Genomic DNA, 19,068 nt, shown 5'->3' on the forward strand with positions numbered 1-19,068 from the left:
ATTAGCTCACATTTATAAACCATTGAAAACCAATCCCAGGAGTGGAAGTGTGGGAGAGGGAAATATTGAAAACGTCCAAATTCAGGTATTAAGTACATGAACGAGAAGCCTGGGCTCCCATCCCCTCCCCTCAATAGAACTTCCAGGGAACGTGGGTGGAGATGCCACCGACTGCACAGTGACTGTGCATAGACACACCTCTCTAGACTTTAATCCAGCCTGCAAATATTAGTGACAGATCTGAGAAAAAAATTAAATTTGACAAAAATGAAGTTTTAAGGAACTGAAAGGATGTGCAAATTTATACTGGCTTTAGCGAATAGCTTTAGAGGAGATTTTTCTTCACGTGGCATGGTTTAATTTTGGCATATCCAAATATAGTAATTCAATCACTCATTTTAAAATTAACCAGAGTTAAGGATGAAGGAAGATGATAAAACTAATGCCAAAGGAAATGTTTAATTTCATGTTGAATAAGAAGTTTTGATGACCTGAAAAGATAGGCTTTTGTTTTCATGTTGACAGAGCCTGTTCTCAACACTACAGTTTTTTGGTCAATACCGAGCTGTTTTTCCTAAATTATTTTACTTTAGTTACTAAATAAAACTGTATTTTATTCTAGTTCCAAAGCAAACTTTCCAATGTCTTCTGACTGTGAAATATATTTTCTGATACATCGAGAAATACTGTTAATATTTTAAGATTATTTTATTATTCAACTTTCATATAACTTAATTTCTTTTCATTTTTTTTTCCTAAATTTCTCTCCTGTCAGTTATCTTTATTTTTTTCTTTTTCCTGCACTAAGGCCTGTCCTTTTTTCAGTTGGTTTCCTTGCCATTTTTTTTCTTAGTTGGCCTTCACATGAAGTGAAGTAGTGAAGTGAAGACAATATGAAGTCGTTCTTCATATTGTCTCTCCTCATTCCTTTATGTCAGTTATTTCTTCACGTCATCCATTCACTACACCAGCTTAGGGTCTGCTACACAGGTAGTCCTGTTAAGGTGTCCCTGCACTCACCCTGAAGGAGAAGAGGTTATATGAGCCAAATCCATGAAACAAGTGAGATGAAGCGACCAGAGGAGCATTTCTCCAGCATGAAGGTTTCCTCCTGCATTGTTGTCACCGGTGGCAAGGGAGCTGCTGTGCAAGTCTGCTCTGGTGGCCTTCCTGGTTGCACTCTCTATTTCCTCTAGTGTAAAGACTTGTGAAGGCACAGGGAGCTGTGCAAGGCTGTGGGAGAGGGAAGAGAAGGGGCTGGCCATGCAGTCCACATAGAGATCTGAATTGCAGGGAACCCCCTCACATCCTACAGCTTATTTTCACCCAGGAGTGTCAAAATTTCATGGCTATGTTTATCCCGTGTAGAAATTGTAGATGAACTTAAATGTAACATTTAGTGAGGTGGCCAATAAGCTGGAAGGGGCATCATCGTCGTCCAAGGGAAATGCTTATTACTCCCATTTTTGATGCTGCAGACAGAGACATTAATGTGCTGACAATCAGGGAATAAACTGAGGATGGTGGGGCAAGAAAGGCCTCCATGTATATTAGTTACCTAAACAAGGCCAGGGCATGTGTGCAAACACCACCATGACACCTCTCACTGCTCAATAGCTTCACACTCCCAGGCACAGTTTGGCCTGGCTGAGTCATCCTCTCCCAGGGCATGGTTCAGGCAGGAACTATGCAAGAATCCTTCTCTGTTGGTAGCGTAGGTGAAACCATCCTATTTTGGGGAGGAAGAGAGTTTATCTCTGTGAGTGAAATGCACTCAGAGCCATGGATTGGGGAATCACTCGCAACCGGGCCCCAGGAAGAGCCCCAGCTATCTGCATCACCAGTGGAGGATCAACCAAGGAGCGATGCCATCTTACAGTCCCGTCACTGGAACCCATCCTCATTGCTGTAGCCCATCTTGTGCCAGCGCTGGCTTGGCATGGGGTCACCTCCCAAGGTCCCATCTACCCTAAAATACCCTGTGATTCTGTCCGTTTGATATACAACTCTGTCTAAGACTTTCTCTCTCCATCGTCAAGTTGTATTTAATTCAATTACAACCCAAGGCATTTTAGGATATTTGTTTTAAGACAATATTTTCATTTGGATGGCATAAGATTTTTTTTTCAGATTAATTGGAGCAACTTTCTGAGAGCATAGTTTTGAGGTGCTTAGTGTGCTTGGCAATTTTCTGTTTGTTTGTATACTTAGTCATTTTTATCTCCTTGAGATGTCTTTTAAGTATTTCCAAGCACTTAATTCTGATCAAATAATCTTTCATAAATATTTTGACCCACATAGAAATTCACATTTTAACAGCCATTTAATTATTTTCATACTGAATAGTAGAATGCTGTTATAAATCTAATGTGTGGAAAAGCATTCGTGCTAGACCTTGACTGCATTTGAAGTGGCCATTGGTTTTGAGGCTTTTTACACTGGGAACTTCCATCCATTCTGGTAAGAAAGATGTAACAGCAGCAGATTAAAGTTTCCTGTATGAAAGTAAATTCAGAAAACCAGAATTTCTCAAGGTGTCTCCCTTAACTGCTTAAATAACTTTTCCCTGAAGCCCTCCTACCTATGAAATCTCTATTTCAGATAAAGCTGGGGTTGTGAATAAATTTGGCCTTACCTTGCTGTTGGGTGGATTGTGTACTGTGAGTTATCCTAAATTCATCGTGCCTGCCAGTCTGATTACTGTGATGTAAAAAAAAACCTGAGTTTACATTACAAAACAGTAATTCCCTCATGGACACATTCTTTTTACCTTACAGCCAACATGAGGTTAGTGATCTCTTGGCTGATTCAGAGTTGCAGGTGATGAGTGAATGTTTAAAGCAGAGGTGTTTTGTTTGCTAATACGTTTATTGAAGAGCAGACTCCATGCGATATAGGTGGAAAAACATGAAAGTGAATATGGAAGACAAATTTGTCCTGCTCAGTAGGTTCCAAAACACTTTCCATTTTATGTCTGCTTTGTTATTACATTTGGAAACAAGCAGTAAGTTCTGAGGTTTTTTGCTTTCTAATCTATTCTGCTTTGGTGGGGGTCTTGGAGGGAGGGCTTTATCTGGGGTTTTCTTTCTTTTTGATTTGTGTTTCTCTTTGGTAAATATAGTTGACAAGAACTTTTGGGGTTTTTTTTGTTGTTATTGTTTGTGTAGATTACAAAGGAAATTGTTGAAAAGGTTCTGCTATTGTATTTTGGGAATGATGATCTCGCCAAAGTTATTAAAGTGGGGTTAGGTTGTTGCACTATGTTCTCCAGGAGGCTAACCCTTGAAACCTAGCTGAAAACTGGAAGAGCAGACTGTTATTTTTTTTGTTGGGACACAGCATCAGTGGTCTGTGATGTGCACTAACGAGCAGCTGATTTCTGGACAAAATTTGGGATGTTATGTGGATTGAGCAAGTTCTGTGTTATTGGGATACTCTTTTCCCAAAAGGATTTCCTCCTCACCTCCTTTAATAAGTTCTGGAGTTTATTTATTATCAGCTTTCATTTCCATTGTATAAATGGAAAGGGGTGGCAAGATGTTATTTCTGGGGAGCATGGGGCTAGGGGTATTTCAGTGTGCTTGCCACTGTGGTTCACGAGAACCTGAATGTGAAGACTCTGCAAGGCCAGTTTGCAAAACCTTGCTCAAGTGGTGCTCAAGTGGCACTGATTTTGGGGGTGGGGATGGGAAGCCAGTAAGGCCATCTTTAGATTCATTTTGCTTTGTGAAGGTCTGCGTTACCAGATTTACGGTGCTCTTTCAATGTAACGAGTTTGTATGCAGGAAAACAACAGAGGCCTAAGTCAAATGTGAAGTGCATGGGCATTATGGGCAGGGGTGAGCAGTGGCGTTGCTCCCCTGTCCTTTGTACCACGGATCCTGTGGGTGCTTGCAGGGAGCATGCTGCCTCATTGCTTCAGCCCCAGACTCCCTCTGAAAAAGTGGCCTCGTGTCACTGAGGATGGCCAGAACCTGTGGGACAGACTCCCCGCAAGCAGCGTCGCAGAATATGTCTGTCTTTACTACATCTTTCTTGTTTGTGATTATGCACCTTATTTTCTTTGGAGTGTACGTTTTCATAAGATTTCTTATCTCTTCTAGGTAGAAAACCTAGAATTTTTTTTTTTTTCGTTTCAGGCTATTTTTCAGCCATTTTTATTATTCTTAAATATAATTTGAATAAAAATTATTTGTGAACCTAGCCTTGATCTGAATGAAGATAAATATTCTGAAAAGCTGAAAAATTAAATTATCTGGACTGAATGATGGCTGATACCTTTTGGTATTTCTTTACTCTATTTCAATTTTACCTATTAGTTAATGTGTGTCCTTTTGTATGCAACCAGGAAACTAGGATTGCTTTAGTAATTGTGTGTGTGTGTGTTGGAAAATTACTACACACCAGAAAAAATATGTAATTGTTTTGGAACTTGTTTTTTTTCCCTTTCACTGTTTTTTGGAAAAGGTAACTTAAAATTTAGACTTTATAAATTTGTAATTTATTAGTACTTCATATTGATATGAAGATGATTTGGGGAACTTTTATCTTGTATACCATGCATATTTGTAACAGTTTTGAAAAAAAAAAAAAGACCAAAAATTATGAATACCTATCAGGTGGTCACATATACCTAACAGGCTAGTCTATTGCTGTTAAAATTATATTGGCAGTTATTTGCTTGCTTGCTGTTTTACTTCAAATATTTAAAACATTCTTGTAGTTACATACACCTACAGGTCTATTTTTTTAAAAAAAGCCACATTGTGGTTAATTTACAGTTATACTGAGAAGATGGATTAGGTGATCTAGCTGCAGGCAGGGGAGAATGGGGTGGAGAAGATAAGAAGCAACAGCTTTGGTCAGTACTTAGCAGAAAAAAAAAGAAGTCAATTAAATGAGGCACTGGGAAAAAGCAAATTCAAAGGAAGATTCAGGACCTGGAGAAGAATAAAAAAACTACCTAGGTTTGGTGGGCTGGAAAAGGTACTTGCGTGAACAATGTATGTGTTGTATCCACGATTTATTAATGATATTGTTTTCACTTTTTCACATTTTAACATCTAAAATATGCAAGGATTTCTTTTTTCCCCTGCTTAGTTTGTTAAACTCATGTTGTCACATTGTGACATTCTCCAGTTTTCTCATCTCACCAAAAAGCCAGAGTTGTGCCATGTCAGCACTTCACCATTTGCAGTTCGTTCTGTCTTGCCCAAGTCCCAGGGAAACAAAAATAAATTTAAATAAGTGTTCAAAATTAGCTGGTATATAAGGTTTGGTAATGAACTTTGGGTTTAAAAAGTGCAGTCTTCCTGAATGATGCCAGTAGCAGTTTCTGCAATCTGACATGGTGAAGCCTCATGTTTCTCTAATAACTGATGTTCATTCAAAGCTGTTCAATGAAAATGTATCTTATTCGGGGACAGAAATGATATATGTGAAAGGTCTCAAGGGGATCACTGGCACCACATGTGAGAGTGTCCAGGTGACTTTGTCGGGTAGAAAGCTTTTGGGCATTGAAACGGATTGTAACCGGAGATGTCAGGGAACATTGGCTAGATGAAAGAGGATAGTTAAGTGTACGTAGAGTACTCGGAAAGTGGCTGGGGGGTATTGGTTTGGAGCCGGAAGCTGCTGCTGGTGCCGGAAGGTGCTGTTGGTGCCAGGTGCCTCAGTTCATCAAAACAAAGGAAATTTTGCTGCGGTGAAGAAGGGAATAAGGCAAAATTAATTATGTAGGAAGAAATCTGAAAGAGAGCGCCAACATTCTTCTAGGCTCAAAGCCAGGATATGTTTGTTTGAGAAAATGTTGGAACTCTGGCGAGATAAGAGCCACCTGTTTGTTAGCCATCAATTAAAACATACATGTTAAGTGGATAATTACTGTAAACAGTAGGATTCTTCATGCTTTAGCTTGTCTGATGCTGTCACACACAGTTGTATTTGTCTCCTGGACAACTTGTAGTTCAAACTGTTACTGGAAAGCATGTTTTGCAAGAGCTGTTTGCCTTCCAGGAGCAATCCCAGAGTTCAATGCTGGTTCTCTTGGTAATTTCACATCCTCTCATCTTTTTGAATATTATTTACCATGCCTGTAGGAGCTACCCATAACAACTTCTTGCCGCATCCACTAGATGTGAATTCATTGCCATTTACACTACAGATTTGTTCGGTTTTCATTCAGCAACATACTGCACGTGTGGGTCACGTGCACGTTTAGTATGTCTAGTAACAAGCTCATTACTAGAACTAAAATTCTTTGGCAACAATTTTTAATGCCTTCTGACTTTTCTTCTTATGTTAAAACCACTTCTTAATTTTTATGAAAGTGGTACTGTAATGAGAATAGAGACTGTTATATGCAGTATTATATCTTTGACAATGTGAGAAGAGTTCGCACTTCTAATTGGGCAATATTAATTGAAAATAGCCTGGTTAATAATTTAAGTGACTTGCAAATTCAAATACAAACATTAAGTGATTTTCGCCTCAGGTTCTCAAACTACCTACTGATGCTGCAGTCATTCTGAACCCTTTGGACAGGAGCAGGTACACAAAAAAATGCTGATTTTCTGTGTTCCTGTGTGACGGCTTGAGAAAAATTGATTAATTTATCAAATAGCTTTTTAATTTTTCAAGGTAAAATGCCTAAATAACATTGTTTTTTGGTCCATCTGTCATTGCAAAACTAGATCGGCTTTTCTTTCTTACTATCTGCAGGAGTGGATGAGACTTAACCCTGCTAAAAGAATTATGCTTCTTTTTTGCTATTAACAGGGCAAGCTCTGATAACAGGCGCCACAGCATCCGGGAGAGGATGTCCAGTACCAATGAGAAAGGGAGCCTGTCCATGGAGTCGACCAAGGAGACCCGGTACTGTGCTGTCTGCAACGACTATGCTTCAGGCTACCATTATGGGGTCTGGTCTTGTGAGGGCTGCAAAGCTTTTTTCAAAAGGAGTATTCAAGGTAATAAGTTGTTCAAGTGAATCACCTTTACTCTTTATTCTTGAGGAAACTGTGAAGCTACTTGAGATTGCTGACTGAGACCAGGACAATGACATCTATTAAGTTTTCATTAGCAGCTGCTGCGCTCACCCATCTCTGTATTTGGTGAATGCTTCTAGCAGGTATATAATAAGATGTTATTTATTCCATGATTAATGAGGGGAAGAAAAGCTTCTCCATGTTCTCCTTGGTTTAGGTATGTCTGACCATGGAGGCAGTGAGAAATCTAATTTAAAAATCTGTATTGGATCAAGATGACCACTCTTTCAGGCTATGTATATCTCTTTTCGGCAATTAAGTTCTTATCCAATCATTTTTTTTTTGAGAATTCCCTGTCAGATGAAGATTAATTCACAGTGATTGATTTATTAATCTTAATTTAGTGCTCCATTAGCAAGATGGTTCAATTCAAATCCCAAGTCCTTGAAGATGCGAGATGTCTTTTGAGTACCTACCAATATTGAAAAGGAATGTTTCCTTGATAGTATTTGTCTCTGTCAGCAAAGCAGGGCTTTGAACTATAGACAGAATGTTTTAGTTCACTGTCTTTTCATGGCTAAAAGTACACTGTGAAAGGTGTCCAGTGGAGCATCTAACAGAAACAATGTTAATTACTGTGACCAGAAAATTCTTGATTTAAATGCCACTCTGTGGAATGGATAGCTTTTTGCTTTGTTCAACATCTCTTAAACTGAGTAAGAAGAAAGTATGATTCCACTGAAAATTCAGGTACTGTTCAATATCTAAGTCTTATTTTGTAAAAGAAAATAAAACAGATTTCTTCCTTTCCAAACAGAAACTAGCAAAGCACTATGCTTTAGTTATGTTTCTGTAGGTTTTTTTAGTTCTCCAGGGGATATATAGGCACAGAAATTCCTGTTGCTCCTTTTTTGAAGTAAACATAGTGAGGAACAGGTTTTACCGCATATCACAAAGTGTGATTATTGCCTGCTTTGTTGCATGACTACCACTGAAGTGAGTTAAATAAGACTTCCAGCATTCAGCTCAGAATTTTGCCCGCCTTAAAGAAAAAAGTGAAAGATTGGCTGTGGGGTGGACCTTGATGAAATGATTTGAATGTCAGTGATTAGTTAATAGCTGTATTTTTACTTTTCCAGACTCATCAAAATGATTTTTAGAAAAGAGAGTGGTTACAGCCAGAGGTCAATAATAAGCAACACTGGAGGGAGAAAGGGTGAAATGCCTGACTCTTAACATCAGAATAGTTTACTTAAACTTGTGACGTAGGTAGAACAACTCCCTTATTGAGAGTTTTCCATTATTTTTTGTTTTGAGTTCCCCTGACCTGATCAGAATTATTCTTATAATTTTGAAATTCTGTCCTCATTGTCGAACTGAACTAAATCAGCAACAAGTGAAAATTGAAATATTCTTAAGCAAAAGTAAGAATTAGTTGCCAAGTAACTGTACAGCACAGCTCTTCAGCTTTTGGTCACTATGGAAGAAGAAATGGATCTGACTCTTTCATTGAGTTCCATGGTTCTGTGTCAGCACTTGGGTGGTTTTGCCCTAGTCTGCATGTGGATCTATCTCTTATCTATTTGTGCTACAGTACATGCTAATTAGTAAATTTAGTTCTTGCTACATTTATACACTTAACCTAATTTTTATGTAGGTAAGCTTTAAAAATTTAAAGCTTAAGTTTCCAGTGTCCAGTAAAATGCCTTTCTTGATCTTTAAGTCATGTTTGCTCTAATCTAGAGCCCATTGCTTCTTGCCCTGTACCCTTGTGGGCATGAAGAAGGCATATTAAAACAACCTTTTACATAGTTGAAGACTGTTATCATATCTTTCCTCAGTCTTCTCTTTTTTAGACTAAACAAACCCACTTCTTTCAGTAGAACATGCTTTCTAGTCTTCTGATCCCATTTGTTAAACTCCTCTGTACTTTCTCCCATTGATCCAGCTCTTCTGTGGTTAACATTAAAAAATGACATACGCTAGTATCAAGTAAGTAATTCAAGAATATGAGTACTTATGAGAGAATTGTGATCAGTTGATCACAGATGGTATGAAAAGTCTGCTGAAGGACTTTTTGAATTACCTACTGGATCTGGAAGAGGTGTCTACCTCAGCAATTTCATGTTCTCATTGGACATGTGTCCAATTTATGAAAATGACAATGATTTTTAGACTGTGAATACATGAGAAAACACACAATTTACCTTGCAGAGGGTAATAATTTTAAATGGGTTGTGGTTGGATATCTAGGAATGAATACTGCTAAGGTATTAGGTATATGTGTAGAAGAATACATGGACTAAATATTATTGAATTTGCATTGTATATATGATATGCATTCCTAAAACAGGGACGACAATTTCCTGGGAATCATATGATTAAACTGTATTGAGGCACACAGGACTTGTTTGTATGAACAAAAGTAACACAGAATGCTTTTGGCAGAGTTTTTTATTATTGTTTATAATGTGTCTTCTGTGTCTTTCTTTAAATGCAAGATAACTTTTTTGCTTTGCTGTCCTGTATTTCCAATACATATATAGATGCAGAGGTGATTGGTCATTTTAATACTACTCATCAGAGATTTCGTAGGAGAATTACTGTAGTGAAGTTTGATGTTCTTAATGGACTGTAGCGAAACATTCTATATGGTTCTTAATAGAACCACAGGAAAAGATGAGTACAGACATGAACAATGAATAAGCTGTACAGGGTAATCCATTTCCTCCCTGTGTATCTGTTATTCTCAGTAATATCTGAGGTATTTATGCTTACTTGTGTAAGTATATACTTAAAGTTTTTGAAAACTCACATCTGCATTGGAACTTAACCCAAGGTGGAGATGGGTAGCTTCATTTTTATCCAGGGGAGCTGAAATGGTTCTGGAAATATTTTGTGAATTTTAAATGCTAAGTTGGTTTTCTTTGCTGTCAAACAATTAAAGCTCAAAAGGCAACCTGAATTAGTAACTGTATCTCAATATATGCAACTGCTCAATTTTGTTTAAACAACAGATGTTTGGTGGGAAATCACAACTGCCTCCTGAAAATCCCCATGTCATTCTATTTTGTTAATGTCGCAAAAGTGATTTGGGACCTTGTTTTGAGAGAACTCTGCGCAGACTGCTATTAATGTATGATGTTTCATAGGAGAGAAAAAATCACATAACACCAAGAACACTGTGTTGCTTGGTGATAGAAGAGTGCTTTATTCTTTGCCCAGCATATGTAGCCTTCAGGAGTGTACTTGGTCAACTAACTTGAGTCCAGAAGCATAACAAGCAGTCACATCACAGCACTCTGTACTTCTCTACTAAAATATTTATGGATTTTAAGATCAGGAAGGGCCATTAGGTCATTAAGTCTGGTCGTCTTCTCAATATAAACTTTATGTGCTATCTGCGTACAAAGCCTGGTAACGTGATGGAGGTAAATCTTTTAGAAGATGCTCAGCCTTGATCTGTGTGCTCAAGAGCTTTCTTACAATGATTGCTTATTCTAATGATTTTTCCTCCCATCTGCTAAAAAAAATAGCCTTTCTAATTTGAATTACTTTGTCTTTTATATCACATCCACAAAGCAGGCTTAGTATCTAGTATCTCTCTCCTATGAGAAGTTCTTATAACTTGTTAAATCACCTTGGTATCTTAAGTGATCTAAAATGTTTCAATTTCCTGCTGTATATATTTCTATCTTCTGAGTCGTTTCTCTTTGCACATTTTCTGATCCCCCCACACCCATAAGAGCTTCTTTAAAATTTGGATGTCAGAGTTAGATGAAGTATTTCAACATCAGCCTTACAAATGCCATTTACAAATTAAAAATCCCCTTGTGACTCACACATTCTTTCCCCCTCCGTCTACTTCTCATGTTTTTTGGATAGCCACCAAAGGGTATGGGAAGAACTCTTACCATCTCTGACAAGCATCCAACAAATGCCTACGTATGTGGGGCTGAGAACCCCCAGTGAGAGCTCAAGGGATTCAGAACAAATGAGGGGTAACTCCATACACTGGAGGATATCTTGATCTCAGAATTGCTAAGTATTTTAGAAATCCACACTTTTATTTCTCTGCCTCCTTCATATGCCCTTCTGATGTTTTTCAAGTGCACCTTCTCTGCCTTTTCTCACAGCTGTATGCTCAGACAAAAATCTGGGATATTTCACAAATATTCAGTAAAGAATTACTACATGATGCAAGGCAGTACCAGCCCAGCAAGAATAGGTTGGCATCTGAGAATGGATGAATAGGCATGCTGAGGCATTCCAGAGGCCTGCCATTAATGTCTTGATCACAGAGATATAGTGGCCTCTGAAGTCCAGGAATTCTTCAAGCTGGGAAGTATTTTAATTGTGTGGCTTAACATGGATTTTATTTAACAGTTATGTGTTCTGACCATCAAGTAGGAGAGTTTTGGCAGTAGACTTTAAGTGTTATCAATTGTTTTAATTTCACAGTGATAGTGCTGTACTTTGTTGAAAGTATGTAGTTCAAACTTTAATGCTAGGAGTGGTGGTAGTACATTCTTTTGGTAATACTTTCTTTTGAGTTGGAGAGAATTTCACTGGTAAAACATGCTTAATAAGTGAGTGTTTAGGTAATGCTGCAGTGCAGCAATTTCAATATTGTCAATTTGGGAGGTTTCTGCGATCTTCCCTTTAACTTTCCATTATTGCCTTTTGTTTTCATGGTATTTTTGTAATCTGTTTGATAACAGCTGCAAATGCTGCACAGATCCTGCAGCCAAGAAGACAGAAACTCCCTAATAAGACTGCTTGTACACTGATTCTATGTTGTCAGCAGAAAGAGCAAAACTACAAAACATGAACCTAAGTGAGACTAGCACTGGTAATCACAGCCAATAAATAGGGGACTGCAGACAGGTGTTCAGTCTCAAAGTGGAAAACACAGAGGTAGGTGACTGCTGGAAGTTTAAAGTCTAGAGACTGTGTTTGGGAAGTCCACCAGGGTTTAGCCATCACTGGAACTGCTCTAACAGTCTGTGGTCAGCCGGGTTCTTCTGAAAATTCTTTTGATTTATTTTTGTGTTTTTAGTAATTTTTCTCTAGAGCCCCTTGAGTTAACACATGCTCTGATCCTTGTCCCCTAAAAAACATTTGGAATGCAGCAGTCTAATTGATGTTGATATTGTTTCAGAAACTAGGGTGTTATTGAAAGGCAAGAGTCAGTATCTCTTTTTTCCTAGTAAGGCAATTTTGAATGTGGTACTTTTTTCCAGTGAGTATTAAGTACTGCGTTCAGCATGGATGTGGAAGTGACCGAAGATATTCGCATCCAAGATACTTCCCTATTTTTCATGGTCTAAGCAAATCATAGGGCTGCAGTGGACCTTGAGCCCTAGTCCATCCTTCTGTCCTGCGACAGGATCAACTGTTGCCAATTCCTTACATATGTTTATTGAACTGCTTCTTAAAAACCTGTAGCCTGATCCAATGTTTTATTCTCCTTATCTCTGAAGGTTACTATGAAATTTGAATCTTTCTTCCTGCAGGTTAAGCTCATCACTTATTTTCCTGTCTGTCATGCCACAGGAAACAAATTGTTCTCTTTCATTCTGCAACAGCCTTTAAAACATGGAAGATTGCTATGACACTTTTTAAAAAAATGAATTATTCTGTTTTACCTAACCTGAAGAAGCACATGGGTTTTGTTTTCTAGACTTCTAATCTTCTAGTTACTTTGCTTTGGAGATTCTCCACTTGGTCCTGTTTTCTATTTTTCTTGAAGCATGATTTCCTTCTATAACATGCTTTACGAGTACTGAACAGAGCAATAGGATTACCTTACAAGCCCAGCCGGTGGTATTTATCTACATCCATCACAGTGTAATGTTTGCCTTATTTATAGAAACATGACAGTGTTCACTCATAATCAGTGTTTAATGCGGAATAAACTCAAGCACACTTTTCTGTAGAAGAAACCACTTCTTTCCCATCTTATTTTGTGCATCTGATTATTCCTGTTTTAATGTAGGGGTTTGTACTGATCCTTACTTTTGTGATGTTTTTCCCCATGTGCTATCTCCGGTTTGCCAAGATAATTTAGAATTCTCATCCTGTAGCCTCCTGCCGTTTATTTCAGATTTATTTCTGTCTGACTAGCAGAATAGTCTGGTCTTTTCTCTGTTCTTCTAACACATATAAATGTCATCTACAAGTGAATAATATTTAATAAAATAAATACTCCAGTCCATTTCCCATCAGTGAGGAAAATACTGTATAGAACTGGATCCAGGACAGACACTATGGAGCCTCATTCAGTATCAGCTTCCATTGTAACAGTGAACTCTGATAGTTCTTCCCTGAAACTGGTTTTCTGAAATCAGCTAAACTATATTTTTCTAGCTTACATATGAAATGTCACCCCAAGCAACGCTGAAAGACTTTCTGAAGTTGGGCAACATACTTTACCAGAAAGTAGAGAACACTCACTGATTGTTATCTAATTTTATAAATGGTCACTGCTTCTTCCTCTGCCAAGTCCAAAGCTTTTCACACCTCCTAGACAAAATCCCTAGCCCTTAGAAGCCGTACTTAATGTGTCCTGTATTATTAGCCTTAATGGTGTTTTACTTCCTCTGGAATATGATTGTTGTGCCATATCAAGCAACAAAAAAACCCCTGAACAGTATTTCTTCTTGTAAGTATTTAATTAATATTTGGAAACTCACATTGTTCCTAGCTCAGGACTGAGCCTTCAGCAGTTCAAAATATTCACAAAGAAAAAAAAAGGCAAAAAAAAAAAGGCAAAAAAAGCTTTACATTTACAAATGACAAGAGAACGTTTGTTTGTCCAGCAGGAAAGTGCTTAACTGTTCCACTTGGTTTTAGAACTGTGAGGGAAATACGTTTCTGTAATCTCATTTAAGTCATGTAGGTTTATTTATTTAAACTGGCTCCATAAGTTTCACTCCCATGAACTTTCAGATTTTCTGTAGGTTAAGTTGTCCTTTGCAGGCACTTTTAAGAAGTGGAAATCAAACTGGAGAGAACTACGTAAGATGACTAAACCGATAAATTTACTGCAAGTGCATCAAGTGATCTTTGACATAATTTATTTCCAAAAGGACACTATTCACAAACTTTATTGAAGTATGCATACTAGTTCAGGGTTACTGTAAAAGAACTAACACGGCAATTAACTGCTGGTATAATTTAGTAACAGAGGTAGCAAATATCTCAGTGTCGTAATTCTTTGAATAAGATTATGTATTTCTCTCAAAGATTTGATTTAATTTAGTTACAAATTGTTGAAATAGTTGGACTTCCATTGCTATAAATAACACAGTTATTCCCCACTTGAAAATATGGCTAGGACAACAGATGAAGTTATCTTTGCTGACCTCTCGGATTGTAAAATGGATGAATCTTCTATAGGGCATGGATGATATTAGGGTGTAAGTGAGAAAACCAAGGAGCACAGATATATAGCAGTAAATGAAAGAAGAGCATAACTAGGTTTTACTTTGCATAAGAGGGTGATACATAGGGCAGAGAAGGGGCTTTTTGTCAAATACCGATGTTAAAGACTAATATTATAATTTAACAAACCAGGAGTTGACTGTACTGCAGTTTCAGTTTCACAAACTTCAATGCAGAAAACTCACTGTGCTTAGAAATGCCCACATCCACAGGATGGTCTGCGCAGTGAGAATCCTGTGTCCCCCCACCCAGTAGAATACAAATACCAGCACTCCTTTACAGGAGTACTGTGAGGATAAATGCATTGCAGCTCCTTGCAAACTTGATGATTCCAGAAACCATTCAAGTACCAAAGATCCTAATACAAAATAAGAGTAGCTAAGCTTATTCAATAGGTCCCACCACAGTCCAAAACCTGATGTTATACCAGGAATAAAAATAGAATTATATTAATTTTCTTGTTGCTAACAATTGATTGGATTTTAAGTGCACAAGAGTAATTTGCAATATTTTTAATGTTTTGGTCTCTTTATGTCAGTTGTGGGAGTTTTCTGTAGTAGAATTCCATCCCTTCCCATTTTAGCTCAAGCTCAAACTGGGAAGCTAAAAATACATGAGATTTCATTCAAAGTTGATGGGAATAAGATGGCCATGGCTTGCCTACGACTTTCTCTGAAAATGCTTTTTGTCTCTGGAGGGATCATATTGAGGTGGTTGTGAGTAATACATTGTGGGAGGTTTTCCTTTAACACAGCTGTTGGTTTAATCATGTGCCAAGGATTTAAAACAATTGTGATTTATCAGATAGGGAAACAGAAACTAGATGTCACACTCCTTGCCAGATTTTGTAGAGATTGGGATCTGGATTGGCGTCTTTTTTTATTTGCCATGAGGAAAAAATATACTTCCTACTTTGTTATCTTGTCTAAAATTAAAAAAGATGGGAATGGAATTGATGTAGACGTAGACTTTGCACGTGATATCATACTCCTGAAATAGTAGGTCAAAGAGCAATTGAAATTTTAGGACTAAAGCCAATAACAAAAACTTTGAAATTATCTGCTGGAGTAGAAAATATAATTTTATATTTATATATTTATACAGTTAAATAGTGTTTTACTTCTTACATGTCACCCTTTCTTAATGTATATGTTCATGCATTATTAAACTGGTGAGTTGGCAGCAAGTTTGGTGTCCTCATGCAATGCCCATTCTCATTCTTCTTTCTTAATTTTTCCTATTAGCTGAAATAGTATATGGAAAGGTTAAAGGAAAGGTTGGTATCGTAATAACTTGGCTTGAATTAACTGCTATTGTGAACAGTGCTACACATATGTGAAGGCAAGAAGATTCCACTAGGAGGTGAACACTCAGTGTAGGAGCTACAGGACACAGCTGAAGGACATAATGCAGAGTACAGATTTTAGCCTTTCCTCCTTTCTCATTCTTCAGTGGTTCTGTGATCCTTCTTTCTGAGGTATGCGTAGAAGGAGGGCTTCCTCACTGGATGTAAGGAAGTATGTTTTACAAGCTTCTAGGCCTTTTTCCTTGCTGTCACGTGTGGTAATGTCTTGCTAGTTTAAAATCAGAAAATGATGAATCTTCTCAGCAGTGCTGGGTAGCTGCTAACAGAACTCAAATTTCAAATCCAAAGACCTTGTCTGAGAGTAATTAAGCTGTGAATTTGAGTGTCTGTGCTTATAAAGTAATCAGACGTAACCTTCTGTTCTTTTGTGAAGCCTGTTAAGAAAGAGTGAGATTTTAAAACCAATCAGTGAGGTTTTACTGGGTCACTTTAACTTAAAAGTGGTGTAAGTTTTTATTTTACATTCAACATTTGTTCATACTGGGTTAGCATATGCAATGCCCGGGTGCTGTTTTTTTTTTTCTTTTTACTGTTTATGAAAACTTTCCACTTGCTATTGAGCCTATTCTTTCCAAAGTTTGGCTTCTCATCTGCAGTCTTCCCACTCCTCACTTGCTTGGCACCTTAAGATGTGGATAAAGTGTACACTCGAGCCTTTCCTTCACCTACATGTATAAAATTCTGCCAATTTCAGTCAGAATAAGATCATAGAGGGACCTGGTGCTTTCACAGGTTATGGCTAACCTGGCAGATGCTTTATGCAGATAGATAAAGAATAGTTTAAGAAATTTATGTGACTTGAGGATTGAAAATAAAAGAATAATTACAGTAAAAGGATAATAATTATTACTGGCTTTGTCTGAAATCTATGATGAGTCAGTTCAACTACATCAGTTTAGCTGTTATACAAAATTCACTTGACAAAAACGTTCCTTTATTGTCTTTGTGGAATTGTCATCGAGCATTCTTAAGCTGGCATGCTGACATGTTGGTTTCTTAAGTTCATTTTTTGGTAAAACTTTTGCACTGCTTAAACTAATTATTCCATCTTGATGGTTATTGGAATATAATATGGCAAATGTTTACACATTTAAGAAAAAAATATTTCTATGTTATGTTAATTGCCATTGATATATTAATATGACCCCAGTTTTCATCCTTGCTGGTCAAGGACAAAATGAATTCAGCTCTTCAAAGCTGCAATTCAGTGAAACAAACACTTAAGCATGTACTTAATTTAACCATGTATACTATGCTGGCAGTACTTGCCAGAAGTACACAGATGCTTAAATGTTCTGCTGAATGTAGTAACACTTAACTTTAACAAAATAAGGAGTGTTTTGCTGACTGAAGACCTCACAGATAACTCATCTGCCCACTCTGATTCAAGTATGCACTGCTGTTGCATACACCGCTGTTGCATACACCACAGATACCTTGAGAACCCTCAGCAACGACAGCAATGAGTCTCTGAACATAAATATTAGCCACGTGACTCACGGCGACGAGAGAAAGTCAGACTGCATGTGCAGTATGAAAAAGCTCTGATTATGACAGGCTGGGTTAGAATAAACTCAAAATCATCCAAATTTCAGCCATTATCTTCTTGTTGACACTTTGCTTCCTCAACCTTCGCCCCCCGCCCCATTGTTGGTCATTTTCATACAGATGGTCACATCTAAAGGTAGTGCTGTGAGAAAAGAGGCAGATCTTTGCACCCTGTTCTGGAAAGACTTTGGCATATAACAAATATGTGCTATAAAAATACTTAATGTTATTTTTACAGTTTTAAAATGTACAATGTGTGAGATACCATAAGAAAAACAAACCACCCCTCCTCAAGCTCCTCCAATAGCTACCTTAAACTCTTCTTTAGTAGCTCATAACAATGCAATTCATAGATATGGGGGGATTAAAACTAGAGGCTCTACCCTATTAAACTCACTGCCTTTAATTTTGTGCAGGTTATCTGATAATTTATTTTGAAAACCCAACAATAAGACCACAGAGTCCAAGTGGCATGTGCTACCAACTATCAAAATGGCCTAACTAGCCTCTCTTCTAGCATGTATTACTCTTTGGATACCGTGAAAGCAAAGTGTAGGGCAGCTAGGCACCTGTTGATGTGTGCCACTTTAATGTTGACAATTCCCAACAGTGAGAAATCCTCTCTAATAAATCAGATTGTCCAGAATCAGCTTTGGCAAGAGATGAGCTTTAAGGACAAAATAAAGGGTAGAATATTTAAAAGATAATACACTTCACAGCAGAGTTATTGAGTTATACTATTTCATTTTAAAATAAAACTTGTATTTACATATTACCTATTCCTTAATTGTGGTGTTCTACCTTTTTCCCTTCCATGCCACCACAAGGTAGACTGCCCTAGTCTGTGTCTGTGCCTTGCGAAGGAAACTTCCTTCCTCACTTCCTGTGACGGAGTGTTTGAAATCAGATGGTATTGTGGAGAAGCAGGAAAGGTTCCTGCCGTCCTTCTTCCCTTTGTTTCTTTCTTCTTTGCTAATTTATTTCATAATTATATCGAATGTATGCTCTAATGACCAAACATTTTCTTCTGGTTGCTTACATCTTTTCCAGTCTCCTGAAGGCATACTGGTTAAACTAAACCAAAAATTACATGAAATATTAAATGTATTATCTTCTTCCTAGATTTACAGCAAATATGAAGTCTCAACAAAGGCACTATGGCACTCGCAATCTGAAAAACTATGCCACTCATACAGTTCTTTCTTTTTTTGCATTCACAATTTTACAGGTTTTATTCTGTGAAGTCTTTGAAAGAAGAGTGGATTGTCTAAGATACAGGCCATGTGCATGAAAAAGGACTAATGATGATAACCTTTAAAGCATATATTTAAGATAAACCCAGGACAGATGTAAAAATATGATAATATGAATCATGTTAATTTCTAGCTCTATCACAAATAGGATTATTTGATGTACTATGCTACTAACTAAATGCCTGTTCCCAAATGCTTGCAGTTTGTGTAAGGAAATCTAGGTTCAGAGCAGAAGAAAAGGTTATCACCCACATAAGCACTGCGAAAAAGGGTGGCTGCCCTGCTGATATTGATTCTACTTGATTTTTGATTTTTGCGTGTTGTTACTTTTTTTTTTCTTTTTGAGAGCTGAACCTTAAGAGCATCAGCCAGTCCAGCAAAGGTGGGATGCATGTGTTCAGCTTTGACCACGTGAGAACAGTTACCTCCTTATTTTACAGAGCACTAAATGTTGCTCTGAATTATTTGC

At 37.5% G+C, this 19,068-nt stretch overlaps 1 protein-coding gene across 1 annotated transcript in view; it reads left to right on the top strand.

Annotated features, from left to right (window-relative positions):
- Positions 1-19,068, top strand: part of ESR1 (estrogen receptor 1) — a 172,415-nt gene that overhangs the window by 77,042 nt on the left and 76,305 nt on the right. The window contains 1 exon segment of the mRNA XM_063329315.1: positions 6,778-6,968. Coding sequence (XP_063185385.1) covers positions 6,778-6,968 — 191 coding nt within the window.

The sequence above is a fragment of the Chroicocephalus ridibundus genome, chromosome 3, assembly GCF_963924245.1.
Source record: "Chroicocephalus ridibundus chromosome 3, bChrRid1.1, whole genome shotgun sequence".
Taxonomy (NCBI): Eukaryota; Metazoa; Chordata; class Aves; order Charadriiformes; family Laridae; genus Chroicocephalus; species Chroicocephalus ridibundus.